This window comes from Dasypus novemcinctus, chromosome 6 (genome assembly GCF_030445035.2).
Source record: "Dasypus novemcinctus isolate mDasNov1 chromosome 6, mDasNov1.1.hap2, whole genome shotgun sequence".
NCBI lineage: Eukaryota > Metazoa > Chordata > Mammalia > Cingulata > Dasypodidae > Dasypus > Dasypus novemcinctus.
In genome coordinates, this window is record NC_080678.1 from 122,815,370 (window position 1) to 122,830,483 (window position 15,114).

At 37.3% G+C, this 15,114-nt stretch overlaps 1 protein-coding gene across 3 annotated transcripts in view; it reads left to right on the top strand.

Annotated features, from left to right (window-relative positions):
* Positions 1 to 10,893, top strand: part of LOC101419846 (zinc finger protein 596-like) — an 86,649-nt gene extending 75,756 nt beyond the window's left edge. Inside the window, exons 2-7 of one of the 3 annotated variants that reach the window (XR_011649120.1) lie at positions 565 to 740; positions 3,620 to 3,705; positions 5,330 to 5,452; positions 6,259 to 6,348; positions 6,875 to 6,966; positions 7,414 to 10,893. Coding sequence is in view for 2 of the 3 variants with exons in the window: in XM_058299352.2 (XP_058155335.1) it covers positions 3,673 to 3,705; positions 5,330 to 5,456; positions 6,259 to 6,348; positions 6,875 to 6,966; positions 7,414 to 8,526 (1,455 nt within the window). In the remaining variant the exon portion in view is untranslated. Of the gene's footprint in view, positions 1 to 564; positions 741 to 3,619; positions 3,706 to 5,329; positions 5,457 to 6,258; positions 6,349 to 6,874; positions 6,967 to 7,413 lie in introns of all 3 variants that reach the window. The other 2 variants (XM_058299354.2, XM_058299352.2) reach the window with 2 other exon arrangements.
* Positions 10,894 to 15,114: the final 4,221 nt, after the last annotated feature.

A 15,114-nucleotide genomic window follows, 5' to 3' on the forward strand; every position in this document is an offset into this window, starting at 1 on the left:
ATTTAGCACTACTAAAATAGTAAGCTTTGTTAAAACTCAAATTGAATGTACTATTAAAGCATATACAAGCATGCATTGATAATTTTAGCTTAAAAATTCTTATAACCCAACTTATTCATAAGATCAACAATGAAACTTAATCATTTCTTTTGGGAATCCCTAATATTTTGAAGTTTGAAGGTAGGTCTGACATAATAAGACCTATACTGGATAGACTTTCCCTTGCTTTATAGTAGAATATACGCACTTTAGAACAATTAAATTTTCCCTGCATATTTTTTTCAGCACAAATATTTCTACTTACATAGATTCATATGGATGAATGAGAAAAATGTGTAGATTTCAGTTCTCAGATATGCAGATTAGTAAGTATCTTCTTGGTATAGGTGCTTTAGAGTACTTACCCAACACAACCAAAAGCCATAAAAGTGTGGGGTATCTTTGATAAAGGAGAAAGTTTGGTTTTAAGAGTTTTAGAAGGAAGTGAATGACACAAGGTGTGTCTTGAGTAGATTTATCTTTACTAACATTTGAGTTAATCAAGATATGTCTTTTGAATTATAGGACTGATGATATTATCAACTACAGAAAAAGATACTGTGCTGTCAAAATGATGCTTTTTCTAGAGAGAAAGAAGCTCTGAACTACACACGTTGGGAAAGCAGACTCATTAAGACTTGGATTCCTTACATTCTCCATCCATTTGGGTTCTCATGAATAAGGGAGAAAATTTTCACCAGGTGGGAGAGACCTAATTTATTTTGTAAATGATATTAATCAGATGGTATTATTTAATTTGACAGAAGGAGTTTGGGCCCAGGCCATGTGAGGTCAGGTTAATTTATTTTGGATATAAATATTCCTGGATTTATAATTATTGGATCATTTTCAAAACAAAACATTTAATCTGTTACCATTCAAGGAAGGATTTATGCAGTTACAACAGGAGGAGAGACCAAAATATGAACAAACAAGCAAATGTACAATGAAAAATTATATGAGTAACCTGAAGGAATAGTAGAATTGTGATATGGGCTACTGGAAGGGCAAACAATACCTTAGGTTGGAGCTCAATGAAAAGATCTTTGAGGAAATGACAAAACAGAGGAGACGGAAGGAACATGAGTATGATGTGGAAAACTGAGGAGATTTCCATGGAAATGAAGGATGATTATAGTGTTCAGTGCTGAAATAATAGCTAACATGAATATATTTGTGTTTTTCTGGGTGATGAATTCTTATTCAATCCTTGGATGCCTGGAGGAGTCCTAATTTAAAATTACTTAATTTTAACATAAATAATTTGTTCAAGTGGCATATGTTGACTGACATTAATCTTGACTGACATCTAGGTTAATCAGAGAGTAAGCTTTAGAAGAAGAGAATTTATTTTGGATTTCTGGGATCATGGCGGTGGAAATGTCTTGAGTTATATTTGACTTTTTTTTGCCTTTATTATGAAAATAGAGATATACACTGTCATTTTAGAGCCAACACTGGAATAAATTGAAGCAATTGAATAGATGTGTGAGATTGTCATGATAGTGTACAGAAATGGGAGAAAAAGGGGCTTATAGTTCATCCTTGATGTGTTCTAAAAATATTGTTCGAGTAGTGCCATGCAGAACACAAGAGGAAGGAGTGACTAGAATAACATAAAAACACTCAGGGGACTGAGATGCCCGATGAATCTAAGAAAAACAAAGTTCCAAAAGATCCAGTTTGATTTTACTTCCAAGTTATAGACTGAAGCACACATGCTTGATTTATTCATGGGGAGCTTTTTGGAGATGGTAGCATGATTTACTTAAGAAGTTTGTGATGTTACTAACTCATCATTTAAGGCTGTGTGAGAAAAGGGTAAAAGTGCTCATGTAGATTGTGAAAGAAGGAAAAAGAGATCAGGAACAAGAGATGACATAATCACAGGGGGCATTTGGATTCATAATAGAAGAGAAACAATACAATAAGGGTAAATGATGAGGTGAGTTATTGTGATGGGAGAGATTTCAAAAAGAAACAGAAAAGACTAGAATTCATTTAGAGACATTCAACTTGAACAGGTGACAAGACTCTTCAATGAGAAGGAGTAACTAATGGGTTTGAATGCAGGAATAACTAGACATTATGATGTTAAGTTGACATCATTTTTTAAAAATTTCATCATTCACCTGATTATGATGTTAATCTCATCTTGTAAAAGTAATATGAAATGTGAGAATATGTTGTATTTAAACTATGGAACTTGAAATGATTTTGGAAGATGGAAGAATAACTCGATTATCAAGATGTAGTCTTTTTCCCAAATATATTTGAAAGCACTAGGAGTTGTGGTTCTGTATTTAGTCATAAAGCAAAAACAGTAATAGGCTATGTCACATGCAGTAATAAACATGACAGGAAATTAAAATCACCTCCTAGGTTGGCAAATATGGAAAATAGTAAGATATTTATGTGCTTATAGGGTAAATACAGTTCTTAGGAAGCATATGCTGAAATATGTATGCTTGGAATACATTTGGAGGTAAATATTATATGAGGTGGAAGCTAATGTTTGGGAAGTGAGTTTAATGCAATGGAGGATTCCTCATGACAGGAGAACCTGTGTGTGGATTTAATTGTAACAAACTATATGAAGAAGTTTTTACAACAAGGTGAGGATCTTTAATGAAATGAGAGGTGACATTCCATGTAATACCTAGAAGTTGCATGTAACCCTTAAGAAAGATGAAATTGGAAAAAGATATTTGAAATTGGGATATAGGAAGAAAATAGTTTTAATCTAGTTGTGTCTTTTTCTGGCCCCATGAGTTTGTCATATAACCTCAGCTCTCTGAACCTCTATTTGGGACATTTGCTAAATAAGTAAATTAACCTTTATCAGCTGGGTTACTAAGAAGATTAAATTATTAAAAATATGTAATTCTTCAACCTCAAATGGCTACAAATGGCTAAGTTAATCCTAGATCTGATAACCATATAATAGTACAAATGGCTAAGTTAATCCTAGATCTGATAACCATATAATAGTATTTATTATTTTTTTCTTTAATTTTTATTGGTATATATTCCTAAGTTTCTTAGTTGATTTCCAAATACATTGGGGTAAGATATAGGACTCAGTGTTGAGGGGGTTGCATTGTTAGACATCACATATGGAAGAATTAAAATGACTTAGGACAGGAAGGGAGTGAGTGTCCAGAAAACAGAAATGCATGTGAGAGAAACAATGCTATTGCAAACCCTAAGTTATAACAGAAATTCTAGTCTGCATCATCTTGTGGTGAGGACCCAATTCCAGATGTTATTATGGTCAGGGATTCCTTTTAATTCTCTGAGCATCATGGGCTAATTAGTAAATATAAGCCAGGGATTTTTCATACTGTTATCTGTACAATGAAGATAATCATATTGTCTTCATTAGCCAGAGAAGACAAGACCTCCAGCATCTTGTCCCTGGGAAAGGAGAGTCCTCCCTTTATTTCTCTTGAGCACACCTCATGTTCTTTTTGTTGATTGGGCTGTGCATATTCCAGGGTAAAGTATTTGGCATTCATGATAGGTGTGCCTGAACGTTGTGGTCAAGACTTGAATATTAAGATTCTTTCTCCATTCTCAGCTTTACTCACCTTCTGCCTTTCTGGTTGTGAATGAAAATTCAGAGGAAGATAGATGCCAGCTAAAGTATTGACAATGCAATCACAGGTGAGTAGGGAATTCTTCTTTAACTGAATTGAACCCCTTTGCCAGCAGATGGGAAGATCTCCCCTATTGGTGTGGATATTCCAAGTGTATTCAGGAGCTATCAAGGATCTGAGCTTAAATTAAGTTTATACAGGACTCTTTATTAGGGTAAGCTAGGGACTGATGAATGAATAATCTTGCAAGAGTTGGTTCAAGCTTCCATAAAGACTGTATTCTCTGAAAAGATGACATGTTTTCTTTTTCTCACACATCCCATTGCCTCATTGGATAAATAATAAATTCATGGATCTTGTTAGTACCTGATATTGGCCCTGTCATGTAGTGAAATAGAGGTGACAGAGATCAACAAGAAGAAAAGCTTATATTCAGAAGAGAGGCTGAATTTTCAGCTGTGGAATCAATCCAATATAACAGGTACTGTAGTGTAGAGGTAGGCCACAAGCATGAAAGGTTAGTAAATTAAAGGATATGAGGAATAATTTATTTATTTTACCCAAATTTAATTGTCTTAAAATTTTGATGAAACATGTTTGCACATTTTGAATTTTTTTAAAAAAGAAAACTAAAATTCACCCTACCATTGTTCAAATTTCCCAACTTCAATTTTCTAAATAAAATTTATTCAAATTTTATAAATGGATGCAATGTATAGGAATTGTTTTTTCCTTCATTGTGGCTATCATTTGAGGAGCTTTATAATACATAGGAATAAAATTTATTTCTATGTGAAAATTTTTAAAGATTTGGAGAGTCCAGAAGCAATGAACAAGATTCTTTTAATCTTTCTCAGAGAGAAGAAATGAAGTTAAAAGTGCGACAATGAAAACTGGTATTTGTAGGTCCCAGAAAAAGTTGAGACTGGGAAGTCTCCTTCCACAGGAATTGTCAGTCTAAGATCATATATCAGTACAACTCTCTCAGGAGTCCCTAGCTCATGATCCTGAACCATCTGTATTTATACATTATAATGAATACCTAAGTTATGTAGCACAGGAAAACAGGACTTACTGATTTGATACCTATTCAGTTGAGCTGAATACTGAATATTTCTTCAAGTTTCTCTGACATTTTAATGAATAATAGACCCTGTGAATTGAATTTAGATAGAAAGCAATTCATTCATTAATTTGCATTTGTCAAAATGCATAACATATTCTTAAATGATCTTATAAATGAGAGGAAAGTGAGCACATCTATATAGGGGAATAATCTAGCCATACTTATTTTTTTAAATGAAATATGGTTATTGCTTGCCTTACAAATCTGTAAATTTACTTAAAATTGGAAAGATTGATTTAGTTTTGAATGCTCAAATGAAAGCTTTATAATCAGCAGAAAGAAGGCAAATAAAAAATTTAATGGGAAATTTCAGGTGTATATAACATTCCATGTCATTTGTTTTTCTTTTACAATGGGATGTTATGTATTCAGAGTGTGTATATGTCTGTGAGTGCATCTGAAAGGCAAATGACAATTCCGCATTGCTAATGATGTTACTGGAACCCCATACACATGAGCTTTATATGCACAGTTTCTGCTTCTTTAAAGCTGTTATTTTGTACATCACACTTAGGACTTTGGATAAGATACTGCTATGTGAACACAAATTTCTGTGATGTTTTAGGAGTATGTGACCTTGAAGGACGTGGCTGTAGACTTTACCCAGGAAGAGTGGGACCTGTTAGACATATCCCAGCAAAAGCTGTTCAAAGAAGTGATGCTGGAAAATATCAATAACCTTGTCTCAGTGGGTGAGATTAAAAATTTTTCTACCATATATATTTTCTATCTTTTATCTATCTACCATCTCCAACCTATCTATATCTATGTATGTATTTATCATAAATCTCTCCCATTTATTTATTCAAATATCAGCTTCTCCATATTGTATAATCTCTAATTTTTCTTACATTTATTTTATAATTTTAGTGTATTTATACTTTGCTTTAAAAAAATAAACTGCCTAAATGAATGTTTCCTTATTTTTATTTACATCTAGTTCACCCCAATAAAATATAATCATCTTGACCACAACTTAATGTCTTTCTTGAATCTCAATTTCCAACACTCAGTGCTGTGCTGAGAACTCAAATGAATACTTTTTGAAAGGATAAATAATAAAGTGTGGTGAAATAAATATTCTCCAAGGGCTATGCTGTGGCTTCAGAACATTTTAGTAAAAATATTGCATATGACATTTTCCATATAGAATTTAGATAATTCTTTTGGGATTTATGTTAATTGGATTCTTTTTGAACATTATATTCAGTCACTTTGGAAACAAATTTCTCACCATTTAGAATATAGGTGATACTGCAGTTTCTGTTTTTATTAGTGCATATATAACAATACATGTTAGCCCTAATTGAAATCGGGAAGAGTCAAGTGTTACAATTTCTGATGAAACATTATCAATGATCTGAGTTCTAGGTTTTGTTGCATTGCTGACCTTCAGTGCGTACCTTATTTTTTGGTAACCTGCCAAGTACATCATGATCAAGCTCTGTTTCTATCACATCTCAACATCCAGGTAAATTTTTTTCATACAAACAGGATATCAAGTCTGCAAAACAGATGTGCTTTCCCAATTAGAACAAGAAGTGTGGAGAGAAGGAGTAGGATTTCCTCAACACCAGAATCCAGGTGAGCTCTAAGGACCTGTGCATCAGAAGGGGAGTCTCATAGTGAGTATATGCTTGAATATTTTAACTTCAGGATTTCTTAAGTGAATTATGATTTCTTTAGGTTTTCTTACATGAGGTATGATTTATAAAATGTAGCTGGGGATATTGAGAGAATTGTATTCTCATGTGTTTTTTTCCATATATTTCTCAAACTTTATCAAGTGTCATTGGCATTGTGAAAAGGATATTCATTTGTTATTGCATTTAAACCTCCAAATAATGATCCTTTTCCTGGTCTTATTCTTAAAATATTTTTCCCTCTTTTTAATCTCTCTGACATCCCACTTCTTTTTTTTTCATATCATGCCTGAATATCCTTTCTGATTGTAATGTCTTATAATGTTTTCTTATCCCTAAACTATTGATTTGATATTCTTTCCCAGCTAATTGTGAATGTGGGAAACATACTGAAAGAGATACTTGGAACTTTCCAAAATTTTTGTCCCCCTGTTGCTATTCTGACAATTTTTTTTTCAATACTGCAGGGAGGAAAAGTGCCTTTAAAACATCTGAAATGATAGAAATGATGTTCAACCAACCTACCCGTAGGAAAGATACTTCTAAAATAATGACATTGGTGAGCAGAATTTTTTGAATCTAGTATTCCTAATAGATTCCTAGGGATGGAATGAATGAGGAATTCAATAAAATAATGAAATTGGAATTAATATAAGGATTAAGTGCTAATCCAGCAAAAATCCATGGTAGTTTGAATTAAGGTAAAAATTAACCTAAACACAAACTCTTACCTGAGTTAATGTTTAAAAAAAAAAATGGATAAAAGTTTCATGTACACAATCTTTGAAACATCATGAAGCTCAAAATTGATCAGATATCTCTGTAATTCGATTGTTATAATAGAGAATATCTGTGTGTTTGGAGTAGAATAACGTGTATATGAAACCAATATGGTAAATATTTTAATTGGAGACTAGTGGGTTAGTCTAGGTTTCAAATGTAGGGAACTGAAGAAATTCATTATTATGGACAAATGTTTTACAGTCTAACATCTCATTTCCCACAGCAGAGCTCTCACTCCCAGAAGTATTCCTTTAAATATAATTATTTGCAAGAAGATTCTTCTCACCCATCCACAGTGAACCAACATGAATTAATTTACATGACAAAGAAATCCTCTTTCATGACACCACCTGCAACAGTCCTCAGTGGTCATTCATCTTTTAATCAACATCAGCATATTCAACCTAGAAGTAAATCATTTAAATGTTACCAAAGCGCTAAAAATTGTATGCAATGCTCTGACTTCAGACAATGCAATGGAATTCCAATTGGAGAGAAACCCCATGAATATCATCTATGTGGGAAAGTTTTCAGTCGACATTCCCATCTTCAACAACATGAGAGAACTCCTACTGGAGAGAAACCCCATGAGTGCCATCTTTGTGGGAAAGCCTTCACTACATTCTCTTCCATAAGACAACATGAGAGAACTCACACTGGAGAGAAACCATATGAATGTCATTTATGTGGGAAAGCCTTTAGTTATTATTCTTCCCTTCAATATCATGAGAGAATTCACACTGGAGAGAAAGCCCTTGAATGTCATCTATGTGGGAAAGCCTTTAGTCAGTATGCTCATCTTAAGAAACATAAGAGATCTCACACTGGAGAAAAACGCTATGAATGTCATCTTTGTGGGAAAGCCTTCCATCACTCCTCTTCCCTAAACAAACATCAGAGAACTCATACTGGAGAGAAACCCCATGAATGCCATCTTTGTGGGAAAGCCTTCAGTCAATTCTCATCCCTAAAAAAACATCAGATAACTCACACTGGAGAGAAACCCCATGAATGCCATCTTTGTGGGAAAGCTTTCAATCAGTCCTCTTCCCTTAAACGTCATGAGAGAACTCACACTGGAGAGAAACCCCATGAATGCCATTTATGTGGGAAAGCCTTCAATACATCCGCTCATCTGAAAGAACATGCACAATCTCACACTGGAGAGAAACCCTATGAATGTCACTTTTGTGGGAATGCCTTCAGTCAACTCTCTTCCCTAAAAAAACATCAGAGAACTCACACTGGAGAGAAACCCTATGAATGTCTTCTTTGTGGGAAAGCCTTCAGTTACTCCTCTTCCTTAAGACAACATGAGAGAACTCACACTGGATAAAAACCATATGAATGTCATCTTTGTGGGAAAGCCTTCAGTCAAGCCTCTAAGCTAAAAAGACATGAGAGAACTCACACTGGAGAGAAACTGCACAAATTTCATCTATTCAGGGAAGATTTCATTTGGCATTCCCATCTTCAATGACATGAAAAACCTCATACTGGAGAGAAATATGAATGCCATACTTGTAAGAAAGTCTTTTTCATCCCTCTTGCATAAAAAAAAAAAACCATGAAAAACTCACACTGGAGATAAACTCTATGACTGTCATCATTGTGAGAATACATTCAGCAAGTATTCTAATCTTAGATGAGATGAGACAACTCATACTGGAGAGAAACACTATGAATGTCATCAGTGTGGGAAAGCTTTCAGTCAGCATTTCCATCTTCAACGATATGAGGGAACTCACACTGGAGAGAGACTTTATAAAAGTCATTTATGTGGAAAAAACTTCAGTCAATTTTCTCATCTTTAATACCATGTGAGGACTTACACTGTAGAAAAGCTCCATGAATGTTGTCTATGTCAGAAACCTTTCTCCTGTATTTCTGCCCTCAGGCAAAATGACAGAATTCATGCTGGACATAAACTATATCATATGTATGGGGAATCTTTAATTTTTCTAGAGTTAGACAATAGGAGATTACACAAATGGAGAGAATTCCTATGAATGTCAGCAATTTGAGAAAGTCATCAGTCATGATTCTTATTTTAAATATAACAACTCACAGTATAAATCTTTTGCATATTTAAGAGACTTCAGCCATATAGTTAAGCTTTAATCATACCAGATAACTCACATTCTGAAGTTCCTGTAGTCATCCATACTACTTCAGATAATCTAGTAACATTCATACTGGTGAGAATCCATATGCATGTCATTTATGTAATAAAGCCCTTAGTAGGTAAATTATATACTATGTGAGAAAACACATAGTGTTAAATATAATGGAATTGGAGAAACCCCTTCTACCAATCTAATGATAAGCAAATTAGATAACTCACATGTGAAGAATTCTACACCTGTACTCAATGATGGATTGCCTTAATTCATAATTTATCATTTAAATTAAATGAGTGAACTCCAAAAGAGTGAAGCACTAGGTCTGTAATCACTGTGCACTATTCAGTCAAAGCTAAGCTTTAGTGTGCTAAAGGAAACTCAGTTTAAGAATCACCACAAAGCATTAAGAGGAAGAAGAATTCATTAGGAGAATGAAGCCCTTGAGGGATTTTCCAGAAAATTCATAATGAAGAATGCAATGCAAATTCATTAGGAATTATTTATTCAGAGATTGGAGAGGTTGTGTGCATCATTAATTTTCTTTCTGTGATGGATATTGTTTGAGGGTTTTGGCCAAAGAAATGGTTATCTGATGGCTGATTTTGTGAATATCAACTAGAAATTTAATAGGTTTGGGGATTGGAGAATGTGCAAAGTCTGATTTTGGAATATTTCCCACATAAATGAATGTAGTTCTCTCTTCTTTCCTGGATCAGTGATTAAATAGCTGAACAGGGGGAATAGATATGGTCATTTTTTTTCCTAATACAGGAAATAATACTTCATCTCCATAACTAGAATCTTTATGAGTGGGTGTGAGAATCATGCACATAGTAGTTCGCTGTGCCAGGCAGAGGTCCAGATCATTACCACTCCCCATCACTAATTTCCCAGTAGGAAGTATACAGGAAAAATGCACTGCAGTCATCATCTTGTGCTAATAAATATCTAATAGATAATGATAATAAAATATCTAATAGATTCCAAAATCTTCCATGCCCATAGGCCATGCCATTTTGATGGTTGACATTTGGAAATCCTGTCCTTGACATTATTAAAACATTAAGATCCAGAGCATGTAAATATGGAATCTTCACAGCTGTTTTATTTAAAGCAAATCAATTTTATTGATCCATTTTAGGAAAGCATACAATACATCCAAAGTGTAGAGTCAATGGTATTTGACATAATCACATAATTGTGTATTCCTCGCTTCAATCATTATTAAAACATTTTTTATTATTTCAATAATATTTTTAAAAAATTCATCACCTCTCAATCTATGATTCTTCTACTTTTGGCTATTCTTGCATGTTTATTTATTTTAAAGAAGTCTACTTGAGATATATACACATACCATATAGTCTCTCCTAAGTGTATAATCAATGAGTCTTAGTATAATCAAAATGTGCCTTTATCACCAAAATAATTTTAGAACAATTTCATTACTCCATAAAGAAAAACTTCACATGCCTTAGCAGTTATCTCAAATCTCTGTTATCCTGTCACAACCCTTTATTACTAATCTAATCTTCATAAATTGATTTATATTTGCATATTAAATAAATGGAGTCATGCAATTTTGACTGTTTTTGTATATGGTATGAGAGAATGGTTTACCTTTTTTGTTATACTTAAAAAAATTTTTAAGCATTCTTAGATTACATAAATGTTATATAAGAAAGGTAGGGAATTCCCAAATGCCCCACTCCCTATGCCTCCCACACATTCCCACTTTAACAACATTGTTCATTATTGTGGTACATTTGTTATGATTGATGAACACAGATTAGAGAATTGCCAGTAAGTGTAGATTATAGTTTACATTTTACTTTAAACTCTGCCCTGTACAATTTTGTAACTTATGACAAGATATATAATGGCCTGTATCTGCTATTGCAATGTCATTCAGGGAAATTCCAATGACCCAAAAATGCCCCCATATTATACTTATCTTTCCCTCTCCCTCCCCTGAGAACATCCAGAGGCCACTGCTTCCACATCATTGATTAAAGTTCTGCCATTGCTAGAATATGGTAAATCTATAGTAGAATGACAGTAAATCTCTAGTCCATTGATCATCCCACAATACTGAGGATTCTAAGATGTTTATGCCCACCCCACCTCTAATTGAGAGGGGGCTTAGGTCCCATCAGGCAGATGGATGGGACTGTCTTGCAGTTGTAGACTCTGTTCCTTGGGATGTTTTGTCCATCATCATTTCCTTGTCCTGGATGAGTCCAGTGAGCTGGTGAATAGCTGTTGCAACTCTGTTGAGATTCAGAGCCAAACTGGTAATGGAAATCCCAAAGATTTAAGTCTTCCTAACATAAAACTATCAATTCAAGTACTAACTATAGGTTCAAATAGAAGGGGCACAAGAGCCATGTGTAGGGAAGTCACACCTGGGTCCTACTCTGTCACCCTGGGGACCATAAATTCCAAATTAGGACCAATTGGCATGGCATCAAACTCCTGGGCTGTCTTCCCTGCCAATAGTGTATGGATGTCTCTGGAGCCCTCAGTAGCCCCAATATTTGAGATGATATCTACTGTGACAGTCAATGGGATCCTGCTGAGACTTGCATAAGCCTAACTCTGGGATGACTTCCCAACTCACTTTGAAGTCTCTTAGCCATATAAACTTACATGATTTACCATTTCCTCCTTTTGATCAAGGGGTTTTTCCAGTCGCATTGCTATTTGGTGGTTCATAGTAATCCCTCTGCCTATGAGGCTCATCCATGGGAGTTATGTCCCACACTGGGGGGAAGGTAATGAATTATATGCTGAGTTTGGCTTAGAGAGAGGCCCCATTTGAGCAACAAGGAGGCTCTCAGCAGGTAACTCCTAGGCAACCTAGAATACTAGACTAAATTTCAGTTAGAAAAGAAAAGGTTCCTAAGTATAGTCATCAATACCAAGGGCCCATCAGTGATCCATCCTACTTCACTAGTCAATGCCCTTGTACTTGGGGAAATCTTGCTATCTCATTAGCATGTGGGAGAACTCACCAGGATAGGAATTGTATATTCTTTCAGTTGTGTGGATCTCCACACTGTGACAATGCCCCATGAACATTGGAACTCATTCATATGCCTTATGGGTATGCCCCATGTGACCTTTGTCCCATGCACCCCCATCACTGACACCCTGCAGCAATGATCCTCCCTTGCCCCAGTTGTAACATTCTGTGATCCAAAACTTCAAAAACAAAGTCAAGAGCTTAACCAAATAAAATTAGAAATCAAATAATGATAGTTTTAAAAATGACAAAGAATACAAAATATTTTTAAAATGAAATAATTTTAAAAATTAAAAAATTTGGAATTATGTCTTTCATCACAGTGGAATCTGTTGTATGTAGCATGAGATTTTCTTCCATTTATCCCTCCAGTATGTTATTTTTTTTTTTCATTTTAACTTCAAAGAAGACAAGAAACAGAATAGTCATGTAGAGAACATAGGGGATTCCCACATACCCAACATCCTCCCACTTTTCCCCTTTCTCCTATTAATAACATTTTACATTAAGATGGTACATTTGTTATGATTGGTGTACAAATATTGAAGCATTGCTACTAAGCCTGGTCAATGATTTACATTATGTTTTACATTTTGGAACATACACTTTTATAAATTTTGATGAAACTCAACATGGCTTGTATTCATCATTGCAAGATCATGCAGAACAATTCCAGTGCACCCAAAATGCCCCATGTTCCATCTATTGTATTCCTCCCTTTCCCTCCCTGCAGGACCCATCACAACCATCAAGCCTCACTCCTTAAAGTACAAGATTCATAGTTAACTTGCAACAACATTGAGGATTGACATACTGGCCTGTTCTCCGCTATTAGGTGCTACTTATGCTCTTGAGACTTCCACCCCTCTGAAAACATAGCAGTACTCACCAGGATATGAATCCAATACCTTGCCATTTTTTGTATGGGTCTTCATCCACTGATATAATGCACTATGATAAGATGAACACTCACATACTCCCTAGAAGCCTCCCACAGGTGCTCCCTGTCCCACCTGCCTCCCACATATAACACCCTAAACCAGTAACCCACGCCTGCTATATTAGCAAAAAAAGTCCCAACATTGTACTTTATTTTTTAAACTTTTTTATTTATTTATTTTTAATTCATTTTAAAAAAATATTACATTCAAAACATATGAAGTCCCCATTCACCCCCACTGACCCCACCCCACCACTCACCCCACAGCAACACTCTCCGCCATCATCATGACACATTCATTGCATTTGGTGAGTACATCTCTGGGCATCACTGCACCTCATGGTCAATGGTCCACATCATAGCCCATACTCTCCCACGTTCCATCCAGTGGGCCATGGGAGGATCTACAATGTCCGGTAATTGTCCCTGCAGCACCACCCAGGACAACTCTGCGACGGTTTGCTCAGTCAGTAGAGGTGGGGTCTGGCTGCGGACGAGGGGTCGGTCCCGCTTAGGATGAGGGGTCGGTCCCGCTTGGGACGAGGGGTCGGTCCGGCAGCAGACGAGGGATCGGTCTCACAGGGGTTGCGCAGTTCAGCTGACGGGGTCGCCCAGCAAAGCCGGCGACGAAGGGGTCGCCCGGAGAAGCAGGCGACGAACTGGGGACAAGGGAGGCCAGGCCCTTGTCGGGGGCTCTCAGGACTGGAGGGCGCACAGCAGAAGAACTACCGCGAAGACAAGGTAAACACGCAAGTCCAACTTTATTGAGGGAGAGGCAACAGTTTTATAGGGGCTGGGGAAGGCTGATTGGTCGAAGCCACGCCCTGTTCTGATTGGTTGCCGGAGAAAGGTCGGTGGGAGGTACTGGATGGGGGGGGTGATGATTAGGGATTGGCTGTCGCTGTTGCTGGGGGAAGGGGCAGGGTTTAGTGATTGGTGGCTGCTGTTGCTGGGGTAGAGGGCAGACTTGAGTTTCCCGCCCACGCCTGGCTGTTGCTGCTGTCAGGGGGAGGGAAAAGGGCAGACTGGATTTTTCCGCCCACGCCTGGCTGTTGCTGCTGTCGGGGGGAGGGAAAAGGGCAGACTGGATTTTTCCACCCTGCGCCTGCGCAGGGAGAAAGAAGAAGAAGGGTGCCGCCCCACAAGGCATCGTGTGGCGCCATCCGGGAGGAGGGGCGGCCACGGAAGCATGGCTGCCGAGAAGGGGAGACCTGAGGGCACTCTGCGCCCATGCCGAGCTTCCTTCAGGGGTGGCGGTGGGCCCGACCAACCACCCTATTATGGGGGCAGCACTTTGGAATAGGCCTACCGCGGCCGCTGCCCCTCGCCAGGCCAGCAAACCACACTTCAGCCCGAGGGGTGACCGCATTTCCCCCTTCTTTTCAAATAAGGGCCAGGATGGCAGCAGTAACAAGTAGCTGAGGCCCAAGGGCAGTAAGCAAATGAGGGAAGTGGGCTGAAGGGGGAGGTGGGTATGACGGGGATACAAATGTACAATTAGGGGGGCGGTATCTTGCCATTGCAAACAAGGTGGCCAATGTCCAATTCTTGTTGATCTCGGTGGCTATAAGGTCCATCTGCTGTTAAAAGTCCAGAATGACAGCACGCTACAGGTAGTTGATCTCTCCTTGGCGGCGAAGAGCGGCAGAGGCAGACTGTGTGATGGTCTAGAAGATCGCAGCTGTGAGGACAAGTCGTGTCAGGGCACCAGTGGCGGTGGTGGCGGCAGCATTGGGAGTGGTGGAGACGTAGGCGAGGGCAACAAGAAGGCCAAGGTCTCCATGGGCACAAGAGAGGGTTCAAGCAAAAAAGGAGGGGGGGGGACGAGAAAGGACG